This window comes from Toxorhynchites rutilus, chromosome 3 (assembly GCF_029784135.1).
Source record: "Toxorhynchites rutilus septentrionalis strain SRP chromosome 3, ASM2978413v1, whole genome shotgun sequence".
In the NCBI taxonomy this organism is placed as follows: Eukaryota; Metazoa; Arthropoda; class Insecta; order Diptera; family Culicidae; genus Toxorhynchites; species Toxorhynchites rutilus.
The window spans coordinates 123,488,279-123,503,755 of NC_073746.1; the positions used below are offsets into that span (position 1 = coordinate 123,488,279).

At 40.5% G+C, this 15,477-nt stretch overlaps 1 protein-coding gene and 1 pseudogene across 1 annotated transcript; one reads left to right on the plus strand and one right to left on the minus strand.

The window, feature by feature from the left end:
- The first annotated feature begins 373 nt into the window (after positions 1-373).
- Positions 374-7,280, plus strand: LOC129773466 (uncharacterized; annotated as a pseudogene).
- Positions 7,281-13,895: 6,615 nt separating this feature from the next.
- On the minus strand, positions 13,896-14,831 carry LOC129773467 (probable serine/threonine-protein kinase clkA). The gene has a single exon (XM_055777078.1). It carries the CDS (start codon positions 14,829-14,831, stop codon positions 13,896-13,898), a length of 936 nt encoding a protein of 311 aa, XP_055633053.1.
- Positions 14,832-15,477: the final 646 nt, after the last annotated feature.

Here is a 15,477-nt window from a genome sequence, read left to right on the forward strand (position 1 = left end):
AGATTTTTCTGTAATGATACAGATTTTCAGCATGTTTTTTGACCGAGAATCTGTATATACAGATTACAGATTATTGGACATCCATGCAGATTTTATACAGATTTTGTAATGAAAGTAATCGAAACTAATTTTTCAATGTTTGATCATTTTACCCAACAAACTTAATCAAACTTAATCAGACAATTTGAACAGTTTGAACTTCCTTGAACTATTTTGGCTACCGTCAAATGTGTCAAATACAGTAGTGATGGAAATCGATGTCAGTCCCTTGGTTCCAATAAATGACATTAGTTTCCCGCGAGAATTTGCTCATCGAACGCTGCTGTGACTCGAAAAGTTATTATAAAAATAAAAACAAAATATTCAGGAGAAAATGGCAAAACGAACTTTGGACGCGTATTTCTTGAAATCGAACGTTCCAAACGAAGGTAAGCAACATATTTTCAATAGAACCGTTACCAATCATGAGTCAACGAAATTTTTCATGCATGCGCTTATTTCAGACTCTGTTGTGTTAAATATATCAAGTCCACTTGCAGCGGAACCGTTAACAATCCCTTCAAACAACGAATTGAGCTCAGCCTCTGAACTGAGTTCTTCTCCAGTGGCTAAAAGGAAGAAAAGTGTCAAAAAAACAAAAAAAGCCAATACTACAGAAGTTCAAGGATGACTTGACGAGTTCCAGTGAATTTTCTCGTTTCACAAAATATGAGAATGATCCGCACTGTGCATGGTGTACAGTGTGCTCGGATAAATTGAATGTCTCACGCGGTGGAAAATCAAACCTGACAACCCACCTGCAAACAAAAAGGCATCAGGAAGCAGCTTTGAGAATTTTTAATGAGTCGATAGAAAGCATGGAGAAATATATCAGCCCCGAAAAGGTCATGGAGGCTGACAGTGTTTAGACAGTGTTCTCCAAACTCAAGTTATTAAGGACCAAGACTGCAGCTCTGGTGTCTGGCGTTTTGGCGGAAGTTCAGCATGATGAACTGGTGAAGAAGATGCAGTAGCAAAAACTTTCATTGATGATTGATGAATCGACGGACCTGAGCACATCGAAGACCCTGGCCATAGTTGTTAGGCTGTTGGATGACGACGGAAAGAACAAGTTTGAGGTCAGTGATAATATATGCAGAATTGTGGAACTGAAGGCATGTGACCATAAATCGATTTATAATACCATTATCGAGGAATTTCAAAAGGATGGCATTGATTACAAGAAGCGATTGAAAGGGTTTGCATCAGACGGTGCATCCGTTATGATGGGCAACGATAATTCCGTGATGAGACTTCTGAAGAAAGATTGTCCAGGTTTAATAGTGGTTAAATGTACATGCCACTCTTTGGCGTTATGTACGAGACATCTACAGCTATTTATCTCATAGCCCTAAGCGGTCTTCTGAGTTCAAAGCTATTCAAGAAATTGTTGAATTGAAGCCATATGCTTGCCAGAAAATGCCTCCGTATGTGGAACAGTTGCTACGAGACATCTACAGCTATTAATCTCATAGCCCTAAGCGGTCTTCTGAGTTCAAAGCTATTCAAGAAATTGTTGAATTGAAGCCATTGCGTATGCTTCACCCCTCTCAGACCCGATGGCTCTCTCTAGAAGCAGTGGTAAAACGGAACTTGGAGCGTTTGCTGGAATTGAAAATATTATTTTCCTTTCAATACAATTATGACAAGAATCCAACTGCTTACAGAATCTTGTCACATTTGAACGATCAAATGACGAAACCTATTCTGGAGTTTTCGAATTACGTTTTGCCTCTGATGAATTGAACAGAAAGTTCCAGTCCGAATCTCCAGAATACACAAACATTTACGATGAAATGAGAACATTGCACATGTTGCTTCTTAACAATCTCTGCGGTGAAAAATACTTGAAAACTTTAAAAGATATTAACGCACCGGATTTTGAGGACCATATCCTGCGTAAGGACAAAATCTACGTTGGAATAGCTGCAGAAGCATCGATATCAACGGACGAAATGGATGATGCACGAAAGGAAACATTTCGGGAGATTTGTTGCGGTTTTTATATCGAGCTTAAAGGGTGTGTCACATCAAATTGCATCACGGAAAAAACGCTGTAGAAATTCGCCCAGTAGACCGATCCTTTTGAAAATTTTAGACAGTAAAATAAAAACTATTAAACAACTTTTGCCATTTTCTTTTTATTCATACTTCGAGCCCAAGCCCGTATGCTCGCACGTTCCTCTTTACCCCGTCCATAAGGTTCTGTACAACGTCAGGTTGTAGTTTTTTTTGAACAGAAATCCATTTTCTCTTGAAGTCCGCCTCCGATTTGACAACTTTTGGGTTTTTCCGGAGGGCCTGCTTCATAATCGCCCAATATTTCTCTATTGGGCGAAGCTCCGGCGCGTTGGACGGGTTCATTTCCTTTGGCACGAAGGTGACCCCGTTGGCTTCGTACCACTCCAACACGTCCTTTGAATAGTGGCACGAAGCGAGATCCGGCCAGAAGATGGTCGGGCCCTCGTGCTGCTTCAATAGTGGTAGTAAGCGCTTCTGTAGGCATTCCTTAAGGTAAACCTGCCCGTTTACCGTACCGGTCATCACGAAGGGGGCGCTCCGCTTTCCGCAAGAGCAGATCGCTTGCCACACCATGTACTTTTTGGTAAACTTGGATAGTTTCTGCTTGCGAATCTCCTCCGGAACGCTGAATTTGTCCTCTGCGGAGAAGAACAACAGGCCCGGCAGCTGACGAAAGTCCGCTTTGACGTAGGTTTCGTCGTCCATTACCAGGCAATGCGGCTTCGTCAGCATTTCGGTGTACAGCTTCCGGGCTCGCGTCTTCCCCACCATGTTTTGCCTTTCGTCGCGGTTAGGAGCCTTCCGGTCGATGGTTAGGTTCTCGAAGTATCGTTTTAGTACTCTGCTGACCGTGGACGATTCCCAGCATCTTACCGATGTCCCGATGTGACAACTCCGGATTCTCGAAATGAGTGCACAGGATTAATTCACGACGCTCTTTTTCGTTCGACGACATTTTTCCAAATTTACGAAAAATTGACAGCGAAGCATGGCCAACGTGATCTATACACTCTTATCTGATTATAAGCGAAAGCTGAAGATATAATTCCTAAAAATTAAATTTCTACAGCGTTTTTTCCGTGATGCAATTTGATGTGACACACCCTTTATCAAACAAATAAGCAAACGATTTGACTTCAACGACCCCACATTCAAGGTATCTGCTATGATGAACTCGTCGAATCTGGAAGATCTTCACGATTTAGGCCCTGTTTTGAAGCAATTTAAGGATTGTTTCGAAGAGGAAGATAAGCAATGTATTGAGAACGAATTCCGAGAACTACGCATGAAGATAGTATGCAAGAAGATAGTGATCGATGGATCGTTGGGGATAGAAAAGTCTTGGAACAAGATTTTAAATGTAGCTAGAGCGAATGGAAATTCAACCTTCCCCTTACTTAGAAACCTTATATTTAATTTTCTCATCATTCCACATTCATCAGCGGCTGTTGAGCGTATATTTTCGCAATATAATGCGAACAAAACAAAAGTTCGAAACCGTCTCGCTACAGAAACTTTGAACGAAATTATCAAATCGAAATCATTTGTCAAAATCCGAGGGGGAAGTGCCACAGTACAGTTGTCAAACGACATCAAGGCTAAATTTTGCAAGACCATGTACAAACACCACGAGGAAAATGAGAATTGAATGAATGTTTATAGCGCGAAACGAAACGCAATAAACTCTTTACGTCGATTTTCCCTTAAAACACATATTAAAATGTTTTTTATTTTTATTTTTTATTTGGCATAAAACTCTATGTATCTAAAACTTTCAATCTAGAATATTACACATTTTTGATCAAATTAATCCTCTGTGCAGAAAAGAGTTGCACACTAAATTTTTGCATATGCCTGAACATTGAAAACCAGTCTTATTCAGAAAACTACAAGCAAGCTATACAAGTGATCACGAGATTAAAAATATGAATAAGCAAAATATGTACACTTTATTGCAGGTATGCAATTATTCGTACTTAATTCTAACGCAAAAGACTTATCAGGTGCAACATCCGCAATACAGATTCCAATACAGATTTTCCGTTTTCTATACAGATAAAAAAGATGTTTTAGCTCGGAAATACAGATTTCAATGTGGCAACATTGGGCAAGAGTCGTTTACTAGAGTGGCCTTTTACGAGGCCTGACTTTCCCATCGTAGGGGATACGAGCAACGCGAAACTACGTTAAAAACCGAATAGCAAAAAGAGTCTTTCAAATGTACTGTTTGTTTAGAGATAAATAATCAGAGCACCTTGAAAACACGTCTGCATCGAGCAAGAACGCGTAACCGAATGAAAGTTTGCCTTAGCGAGATCCAATATTTATGCACTAGACAAATATTCCCCTTCGTTCTTCTTCTTCTTCTTCTTCTTCTTCTTCTCTTCTTTGCTCACGGAGACTTTAAATCATTCCCCTTCGTTGATCACCGATAAGTTGCTCGTTATTGACGGTATGGGTAGGGAAGCTCACAAATGTGAAATGTATAGGAGAATGAGAATGCTTCTAGTTTTCATCAATTTGAACCGTTTATACACCAGGGGATTGTAATATATAGCATAAAGAACAAATCTTAGGGAATTTCCGATTCGTTTGGTATGAAAATCGTCAAAATCCGCTCGCTGCAAAAATAGTTACTAACGTTAACTTGATTTCATGAAAACGTGACCTGTTTTGAAAGACGTAATTCTACGTCAACAATTTAAATGTTAAACAATCAAGAGGAGAAGTTAAGACGGTGTCATGCATGATGTTATGATGCAGTCAGAGAACTCATTGAAATGCTGATACAACTCGTTACGAATGAAATCGAACACCTTCCAGGATCAAGATGGGACCTAAAGCATGGTATAAGAGTTTAATTACATCACGTTCCACCCTGGCTGCTTGCAGCCAGACCAGCAGACATGCTTACGTACGGTCCGCCGCAGCGAGATGGTGACAAATTCAAATATGATATTTCGGGGTACAAATTGAATGAAATCGAGGACAGTAGTAATTATTTTTCGTTTTCTGTTTTTGCTCGCTGTTTCCATTCCCCAGTCTGAGTTCGAAGTTGGCTTAATTTCCATATTGAATGTGGAACCGGCTGGTGGCAGCGCAGCACACGAGAATCGGAATGATTCGAGCTCACTGATTGCAAACTGCATCGTTTTGCTCGCTTTTGATGTTTTGCCTTTTTTTTTTTCGATCCCTGGAGTTAGTAATTGGTGCTCCGGGCTCACGGCCTTTGGCAGGTAACCAACCAGACGGTTGCATTCGGTGATCATGATGAAGGAAGTGTGAGCGAGTTTATTTACACTCCGAACGTGTGAATTAATTGGAGGTTAATTATAATGTTAATCCAAACGCAAGTCAACAAGCTGCCGTTGGGTCATATTTTATTTCACTCGATTCCCCCAATCGACCGGTTTGAATCGATTCGAACGTGCGCGGAATGGTATGGTAGTGACGCTTCCCGGGGGCCACAGCACTCGGTGCGTTTAATTTTACCATGGTTTATCGGTTTATCGTCCCGATTATCTCTTGTCTAGTTAAAAAGTGTGACGAATGTCGTAAATTCTAAATTAAAACAATTATGCTAATGCAACAATCGCTGCAGCTTTTCCCGTGCACGTTTTGAAGGCTCCACATTTAACGATACTGCTCTGATATTTCTCGAGTCGACCGTTAAGCCGCCACATTACCATCAGTTGCCATGAGAGGGTAGAAGGAAGAGGAGGAGGTAGGAAAAGTCACTCCAATTCGTCGAAATCGATGACGAGCGGGACGGAAAAGATCCGTCATTAATCCAACATTATTCCGATGGGATGCCGCGCGCAAGAGATTGGCTTTGGAACGGCCTTCGATTCCGGATCCCAAACCGAAACACACACAATAAAAGTCCACTAGTGGGAGGTTGCAGGGAAACGTTCAACTCTAAACCGATTAAGTCGCGGAGGTTTTTTCGATATATTTTAGGCGCTAAGCCGCCAACAAAACTTTGGAGCGAGGTTTATTTCGGCTTTTCGGCTCATACTTGCACTGAATCGGATTACGGATACGCTCCGTTTCGATTCGTCGTGTGAACTTACCGCGCCTGGGAGAGGTTCAGGGGGTTTTATGTCATCTCATTTCATTTAGCATTCCGGACAGACCTTTTTCCCGGCTCTCGATATAGATATAAACATCAAATTTTGCAAATCACTGCAAATATTTGGTAATTGAGCAGAAGGATTATATTTTACAGCCTCTCACCTTTACACGCACACTCCCTTTTGGATTTGCGGCATATCGTAACCGATCGGTCGGCAACATTTGAATATTATTGGCTCCGTTGGGTCGGTTACGATCCGTGCTGAAATTCCGTTAGAGCCAAAAGAAATTGCTCGAACGATGGTCGACTCGGCTGGTTAGCGGGTACGTATAGTTCCGATGGGGTCCAATATTTGTCAAGATAAAACACCAAAGCTGAAAGCTACGATCAACATTTACCGTGCATTAGCGTTTGCATTTCCTGCCTTTTGCAATGAGCGCGTGTTTGCTTTGGGAACGAGATACAGGAACTCGCTCTGTGCATATCTCCCAACGTGACGCGCTCTCGGGCACTTCATGTTCGAGGGGTAAAAGTCGTGTTTCGAATCGAAGAATCGCGGAAAGAATCTCTAGCTGATTCGACACCGAAAGAATTCTGTTGGTTTAGCAAAGTTTCTTAGCGAAAAAAAAAGTATCGTCTCGGATTCGTCATCCGCCGTAACAAATCATAGCTTTATTCGTCGATGGAGCATTCAAATTTACACGATTCACATGTGTCCGACTAAATGAAACAACACGCTGTCCGCCAAAGGCAAGGAATGCCGATAAAGATTGCGAACCGATTATTTATGACGAGAAACCATGTACCTATTTCCACCCCACTGCGATGCAGTGCGATCGTGGGTTTCGTTGGAAGACTGCAACGGGTTGTGAGCGAAGATCGAAAAAAAATCCCCAACAACTTCCTGCTGTTTTCCGCCCAGATTCGCATGACTAACGAAACCCTGTCTGCCCGAACCTGTATGTCAGTGAAGCGAATTATTATAACTCTGGTCAAATTTGGACTCGAGAAACCAACCGTCACAGCCGACATTATTTACAAATTGTGCAACACAAAGCACTCGCCGTCGAATCCCGACGGCCCCGGAAATGTTTACTTTCCCACACCGAGTTTATTCGATGTAAATCAGCCCGGCTATTCCTAGCGCTTTGGGTACTCGAGCATCAGCAGCAATGCTTATCTTGACATTTCGAGTTGACGTCAGGTACTTTTCTCCTTTTCGACATTCCTGGTAGAATTGGAACAGTCGGCAAAACTATCACATCAAAATGAATTAAAAAATAACACAACTCAAGTGGTTTGATTGATGGAGTTAATTCTGAGAATGGTTCAACTAAATACACACAGAATAAATAATCATATCATTTTCCGGAGAGCTAGACGCTGGGAATCAACCGGTGTGTGTGTTTGTTGGGCTATCCTAAAATCGGACATTTTTCAAGGTCTGCTGTTATATCAAAAGAGAAACTGGTTATGGGTGAGAAAGGGCATTCATCTGTATCGATAACTGAGATCGGAATAATGGGATAACAGGTGTTGCTACTGTTGCTTGTATACAAAGATCCCAAACATATTAGTTTCTGAGAGCGCATGATCGTAATAGTCACCTTCCTTGGAGAAAAAAATCTAATATTTATCGTTCGAGGCTTGTCATTTGCCAAAAATGCGGGACAGCGTGCGACAGCGCGACAGCGCTCTTCTTGTTTTATGATGACCCGGTCTCAACAAATGGTTAAAGACATTCCAAAGATATTCTGTTTAGGTATTCAAAATTACAGCCACTGAATTGGAAGTGCGAAATTATTGCCAGAGTGTCTAACAGCTGTAACCAGTAACTTTTAACTTAACTGAAATGAACTTGGCGTAAAAATTAGGTGCCATGGTGAAAAACAACGTAAAAAAGGAATTTTCCGTTTTATTTTCTTCATGCCATTTTTTAATAGATTCTACACCCAAAGTTAATTTTTAGGACATGTTCTGGCATCTCGATTTATTACATTAAATGAGCTGAAAGATAACATAAAATGTTCTACTTCCCAATACATGTATATCATTTGTATAATATATTAGGGTGTCAAAAAAGTCCTGCGGTATTTCCGCGAGGTGTCGTTGTAAGCGCGTAGTTCTAGTTGTATTCATTGTATCGAGTCATACTATAGCTTGTTGGAAAGGTAATAATATAGTCCTTGACAGTGTTTTGTTTGGTTAAGTCGTTCGTGAGTTATAGTGTCGCAAATATGGAGCAAACTAAAGAGAAAATCCGACATATTTTACAGTACTACTATGACAAAGGCAAAAATGCATCTCAAGCTGCCAATAAAATTTGTGCAGTTTATGGACCCGATACAGTTTCCATTTCCACCGCACAACGATGGTTTCAACGTTTTCGTTCTGGTGTAGAGGTCGTCGAAGATGCGCCACGCTCCGGAAGGCCTGTCGTCAAAAATTGCGACAAAATCGCTGAATTAGCCGAGAAAGACCGGCATAGTAGCAGCCGTAGCATCGGCCAAGAGCTGGGGATAAGTCATCAAACCGTTATTAACCATTTGAAGAAGCTTGGATTCACAAAGAAGCTCGATGTATGGGTGCCACACACGTTGACGCAAAAAAACATCTTTGACCGTATCGACGAATGTGAATCGCTGCTGATTCGCAACAAAATCGACCCGTTTCTGAAGCGGATGGTGACTGGCGATGAAAAGTGGGTCACTTATGACAACGTGAAGCGCAAACGGTCGTGGTCGAAGCCCGTTGAAGCGGCTCAGACGGTGGCCAAGCCCTCATTAACGGCCAGGAAGGTTCTGCTGTGTGTTTGGTGGGATTGTCAAGGAATAATCTATTATGAGCTGCTTCCCTATGGCCAAACGCTCAATTCGGACCTGTACTGCCAACAACTGGACCGCTTGAAGGTAGCACTCATGAAGAAGAGACCATCTTTGATAAACAGAGGCCGCATTGTCTTCCATCAGGACAACGCCAGCCACACACTTATTTGGTGACGCGCCAGAAGCTCCGGGAGCTCGGATGGGAGGTTCTTTTGCATCCGCCGTATAGTCCGGACCTTGCACCAAGTGACTACCACCTGTTTTTGTCCATGGCGAACGAGCTAGGTAGTCAGAAGTTAGCCACAAAAGAGGCCTGTGAAAATTGGCTATCCGAGTTTTTTGCCAATAAGGAAGCGAGCTTCTATAACAGGGGTATTATGAAGTTGGCATCTCGTTGGGAACAAGTTATCGAACAAAACGGCGCATATTTGACTTAAAACAGATGATTGTAACTAATTTTATGAACAAATGAAAATTCAAAAAAAAATACCGCAGGACTTTTTTGACAGCCTAATATTTGCTAGAGCCAATATGAGGGAGCGAAACAGGAGACACATTTAAATGAAAGCATATGAAAGCTTTTCGTATAGTTTACCAAATACGCGGCCCAGACAGAGAAAGTCACGAGTGAACCGACAGATCCGATGCTGTTATCGCGTATTAAAGTGAATTTAAACGCAGAGTTTAGAGCCTACTGAGCAGAGGCAATGGTGAACTGCAAAGTTTAAAGCCTTTTAAAAACAAGAAGAAGAAGAAGCCTACTGTTGTGTTGTGTGTGTTAGGTCCCAACCAACCGGGTACGGTGTGAATATGAATCATTTAAGCTAAGAAAAATTCGCTAAATGAACTTTTAAACCAACCGGACGCAGTGCAAGTGTGAATAAATTGAGTAACGAAACATTCAGCGAAAAGATGGTGAAAGTGAAAATCGGCAAAGCGGGGAAGAAATTGGACCCCAGCGGAAACTATTGAAGCCGTTTACGAAAAATTAGAATCGCAGACACAAGTGAAATCGTGAAGCTGACAGTAGCCACCTGGATAAATAACATTCGCAAGTCAAGCAGTATTTCAAAAAAAAAAAAAAAATGAACATCGATTTGGATCCAACTTAAAGAAGAGGACACTTGAAGAGGACACTTGCGGAGAAAACGTGGCGTAAGTCAGACTCGAGTTAGTCTAATCCTTTTATATACGGATATCATGTAATAAATTTATAGTCGAGGCACAAAATATTTTTTATCGTAATACCCACGCGGCAGTAGGAATAGGTAGTAGGAATATTATTCTGTTTTTATGTACAGTCTGGACTTTATTGGTTTGATCATCTCTTATTGTTACGTTAGGGTGTTTAATGTCAATTATTATATATGGTCCTACGTATACTTTGTCTAATTTGGATCTGTTTTCGTTTGATAGAAATACTAGATCATTAATGGCTACTTTTGATGGTCTAGCCATGGTTTTCTGTGTCTCATTTCTGGCTTTTCTTACCTTATCAATTATTTCCCTAGCGGTATTTGATGCTATTTGTAGTTTATATTTAAGTTCTTTGTAATATAAATCCATGTTGTAAATTGGTTCTACATATGTGCTTGTTGTGAGGTTTTGTGGTAATTTAGCATTCGTTCCAAAAACTAACTCGAATGGAGTGTATGAGAAATCTGTGTGTGGTGTTGTGTTGTAGCAGAATGTGTAGTAAGGCAACCATTCATCCCAGTCACTCTGTGCTTGGTTGACGAATTGCCTTACGTACTCGTTAAGACAACGATGGTTCCTTTCCAGGCTTCCTATTGATTGAGGGTGATATGGAGTGGAAAAATTTTGTTTAAGCTTCAGTAATGAAGCTATGTTTTCGAATAACTCGTTCTTATATTCAGTTCCTTGGTCTGTTTGGATGAGTTTTGGAATTCCATAGACCAGAATTAAGTTTTCTATGAAGGCTTTGGCTATGGTGGATGCTTGTTTGTCTATTGTGGGTTTAATAATGATGTATTTTGTTAAGTTGCATTGAATGGTCAGTGCGTATCGGTTTCCATTATTGGATCTGTTAAATGGTCCAATTGTGTCAATCGATACGCAGTCGAATGCTTTTTGGGGTGTTTTAATTTCGACGAAATTTTCGTTTGTTCGTATTGTGTGTTTATTTTGCTGGCATTTTATGCACTTCTTGATGTAGCTACTGATATCTTTTTTCATGCCACTCCAAGAATAGAGTCTGCTTAACTTTTTGTATAGTCTGGTGACTCCTGTATGTCCACCAGTGGGTGTATCGTGATTGTTTTTTATAATTTCGAACCTTTCGTTTTGGCTTTCTATCACACGCTTGGGTGTGTAGAGCACTATTTGCAAGTCTTTGAGCGTGTCATTACAAATCTTCTTAAAGGTTTGCACGCTGCATATTTGGAAAATTACGCTTGATAACGCTAGAGCTATCATGCTAATTTTCAAGTTTTTGGCCATATTTTCAACTTTCTTTACTAGTTTTCCCAGGGATTCTTTTGTGTTGCTTGCATTTTCAATTATTGTCGACGACTTTTCTTCGGTTCTTTTTTTATTCATTATTGCGCATTTCAAATTTTTGTTTCCGCTAGCGTTTGTTTCTTTATTCATTTCTAATGCGCGTCCGCATAGAAGTTTATGTAGGTTTTGCCATTCTCGGGGTTCAATAGCCTCGTACGCTCTGAGCTGATCAGACTCAGTATCGTCGGGGTTTGAATTATTGTCTGTAATTTCTGTGTCGTTATTCGTTTCGTTTAGTTTTCTAGTCATTGCTCTGGTTTGTATACCCAGGACTTTTATAGTTTTAAGTGCCTCGGAATTAATTGCTATTCGTGATAGCGCATCTGCAGTCACATTTAGCTTACCTTGAACGTATTTTACATCAAAATGGAATTCTTCAAGATCCAACCTCATTCTTGTGAGTTTTGATGAGGGATCTTTCATTGAAAATAAATATACTAACGGTCTGTGATCCGTTTTTACTGTGAATTTCCTCCCGTAGAGGTATGGTCTAAAGTACGTAATTGCCCAGTGAATTGCTGTCAATTCCTGTTCAATTGTCGATTTATTGGCTTCACCTTTTGTGAAGGCTTTGCTTGCGTATGCAATGGGTAGTTCTATACCGTCGTTTTCTTGGGCTAAGACGGCGCCGCATGCTATTTTTGAAGCATCGGTTATTAGGGTGAATTCTTGTGTGAAATCGGGGAATTTGAGAACTTTTGGTGAGATAAGTTCGTTTTTCAATTTATTGAATGCATTTTGGCATTCGGGAGACCAATCAAATTTTGCGTTTTTTCTGAGCAATTTGTTTAATGGGTACGCTATTTCTGCGAAATTTTGTATGAACCTCCGGTAATAGTTGCAAAAGGCAACAAAACGCCTCACTTCATCTGCTGATGATGGTGTGGGGTAGTTTGTTACCGCTGAAAACTTAGATTGGTCGGGCTGTATACCTGCCGCTGAAATGTTGTGACCTAGATATGTTACATCTGGTCTGAAGAAGGAGCATTTTTTGGGATTTAATTTTAAGTTGTAGTTTTGTAATTGTTTGAAAACGTTTTCCAAGTTAATAAGGTGATGGTTTATTGAGCAGCCGACGACGATGATGTCGTCGATGTAAAGGAATGCACATTCAGGTGGGAGTCCGCTAAGTGCTATGGACATCATTCTCTGAAAGCTATTTGGTGATATATTTAGACCGAATGGTAACCTATTGAATTCGTAGTGGCCGTTAGAGGTCGAAAATGCTGTGTACTTTTTTGATTTTTCGTCAAGTTCGATTTGGTGGAAACCTGACATTAAATCTAGGGTTGTAAAATATTTGGCTCTGCCCAAATGATCGAGGATTTCGTCGATTCTTGGTAGGGGGAATTTATCTGGGGTTATCTTTTTATTTAGTTGTCGAAAGTCAACCACTAATCGCCATTTTTTATCTTGAGTATTTGATTTCTTTGGGACTAAGAGGATGGGAGAATTGTATGGTGAGGTGGAATTTTGGATTATTTTGTTATTTAGCATGTGGCTGATTTGGTTATTTATTTCTGAAATTTGTGCTTCCGGGGTTCGATAATTCTTTATGTAAACGGGTGTCTTGTCTTGAAGGTGAATGGTTTGCTTGTAGAAGTTGGTGGTTGTCAATATGTCGTCTTCTAGTGCAAAAATGTCGTTGTATTTAGTGCATAATTCTGTTAATTTCTCCTGGGCATGTTGGGGTGTATGATTCAAATTGAGTTCCTTAATCAGTTTCTCGTGTCTACCTTTTGGGTTTTCTCCTAATTCCGTTGTAATGTGATTTATGGTGTATTCTTTAAGGGGGATAGTGGTGGGGGCAAAGGTTTTTGGGATTGATGTTGGTGTGGTATTTGTGTTAATTATTGTAATGAATTGTGAGTTTGGGTTTATTATTGTGTTTGCGCAAAAAATGCCTGGTTTGATTTCTTGTGCGATCACAAGGGCATCATCGTTTAGGTTGAGTGACGGGAAGTGTTTTATAATTTGGCATCTAGGGGGAATAATGTAATTGTTTTCCCAGCTATCTTGAATCGGAATTTCAATTTTGGTGTTTTCATAGTTGAAGGTCATTAGCCATGTTTTTAGGCAAATGTTACATTCATATTTGGTGAGGAAATCTCTGCCTAAAATGCCATCTGCAATTATAGGAAACTTGTTGTTGACGATTTGAAATTGGTGTGGAATTTGGATATCGTCAAAAATGATATTTGTATTTGTGCTCGCTATGGATTCGGTCTTTCCCTCCGTAACTCCATTAATAATGCATCTATTTCCGGGGTGTATTAATTGTTTTCCGTTAATTTTTTCTTCTTTTACTATTGAGATGTCAGCGCCTGTATCAATTATTAATATACATGGTTTGCTTGACATTTGTAAGTATAGTGTAACGAACATTGAACAATTCACGTCGCATTTAAAAATATTTAATGTTGGTCTCCGTAATGTTTGTTTTCCTCCAATGTCAATGCCGGTTCGGACTGGAGGGCGTCCGTCGGTTGTGACTCGTTTCCCGTTAGGCGGATGTATTGCTGAGGGCGGTTAAAATTTGTATTCCGCCTATTGTTGTTGTTGTTATTTCGCTGTGGGTTTATGTTTGAGAATTGGTCTCGAACTTGGTTTTGCTGGCCAAAACGGGTATAGTTATTACGCGGTTGGTTTTGGAAATTATTTTGGTTGAAATTGTTGCGGTTGAAATTGTTTTGGTTTCTACCGCGGTTATGGAAGTCGTTTGGCCTGCGCCTGTAATTATTATAATGTGTGTCAACGTTGTTGTTGAAACGGTTGGCATTTCTGTTGGTTTGCGAGTATGCAAATACTGATGCGCTCGCATTATTTAAGTTTTCCTCCAACGCTTTAGTCATCGCGTCGGAGTATGAATTGAAATTCCCTGCTCTTATGATGAGCGAGGTTTTTTCGTTTTTTAACCCTCCGGCTAAATGTTTGACGCCTTCTTTGTTTGCCATAGATTTGGCAACTTGGGGCGGAATTTCTTTAGCGGTGTACGCTGTTTCCAAACTGAACACCAATTTTTCTAAATCCAGGCAAAATTGTTCGATTCCACCGTTTTGTTTCAAGTTAGCCATTTTAGCTAGAACTTGTTCCGGTGGGCTGGTCGTTATTTTAGCTTTTAAAATTTTGCTTATCTCGCTCACCGATGTCGGTGTTTCAGTGAATGCATTTCTCGCCCGTCCCTCTAGTTTGGTTAGTATGACGTTAATTATGGTTGCTTTGTTTTCCGGTGTTTCAAATGTTTTCACCAAGTTTAAAGCGTCAGCGAAGGCTTTCAGTTTGTCTATGTTTCCGTCGAATTGCGGAACTATAGACGATGTAGTCTTGATTATTTCGAGTATGCTAGCCATTTTCGGTTTTCTTTGTAACCTGAGGCAAAATAGGACGGCTAGCGCAATTTCCTTGAGTGTTCTTGGTCTACCCTTTTCGATTGACGCCTTAATTGCGTTCAAAAGTTGGTCCGCCTTTTCGGTTATTTTTATGATTTCTGAGCCGTGGGTTGTGTCTAGTACTGGTGCGATGCTCCGCCCAGCATAATTTGTAAATATTCTGTGTAGAGTTTAAGCCTATTTTTGTAAACTAGTATTTAAGCCCCGAGAGTCTTTTCTTTAAATACAGATGTCAGTTGACAGTATACAGTATAGAGGCGACGCTTGTACGAATAGCGTTTGTGTTTATTAATTTACCAAATCCGAAAGTCGACGCCACTGAATGGCGTAAGTTCCTTCTTCACGTTTACAGATATATTCTCGTTCATGTTCTTCTTTATCGTCCTAGAAAACACCTTCTAACTTCATTTTATGATGAGGTGATATATTATCACGCTCCTACAGACTTTACTACATACTACAGGCATACTACAGACTTTCTGTCAACCAACAGTTTGGTCTGGTCGGCTTTCTGGTGCAAAAACCGACCCAACTGAATCGGCGTAATGTGCGCACATGCATACCTCTCCGTACTGATTAAGAAGCCGACCAAACTATCGGCCGACAA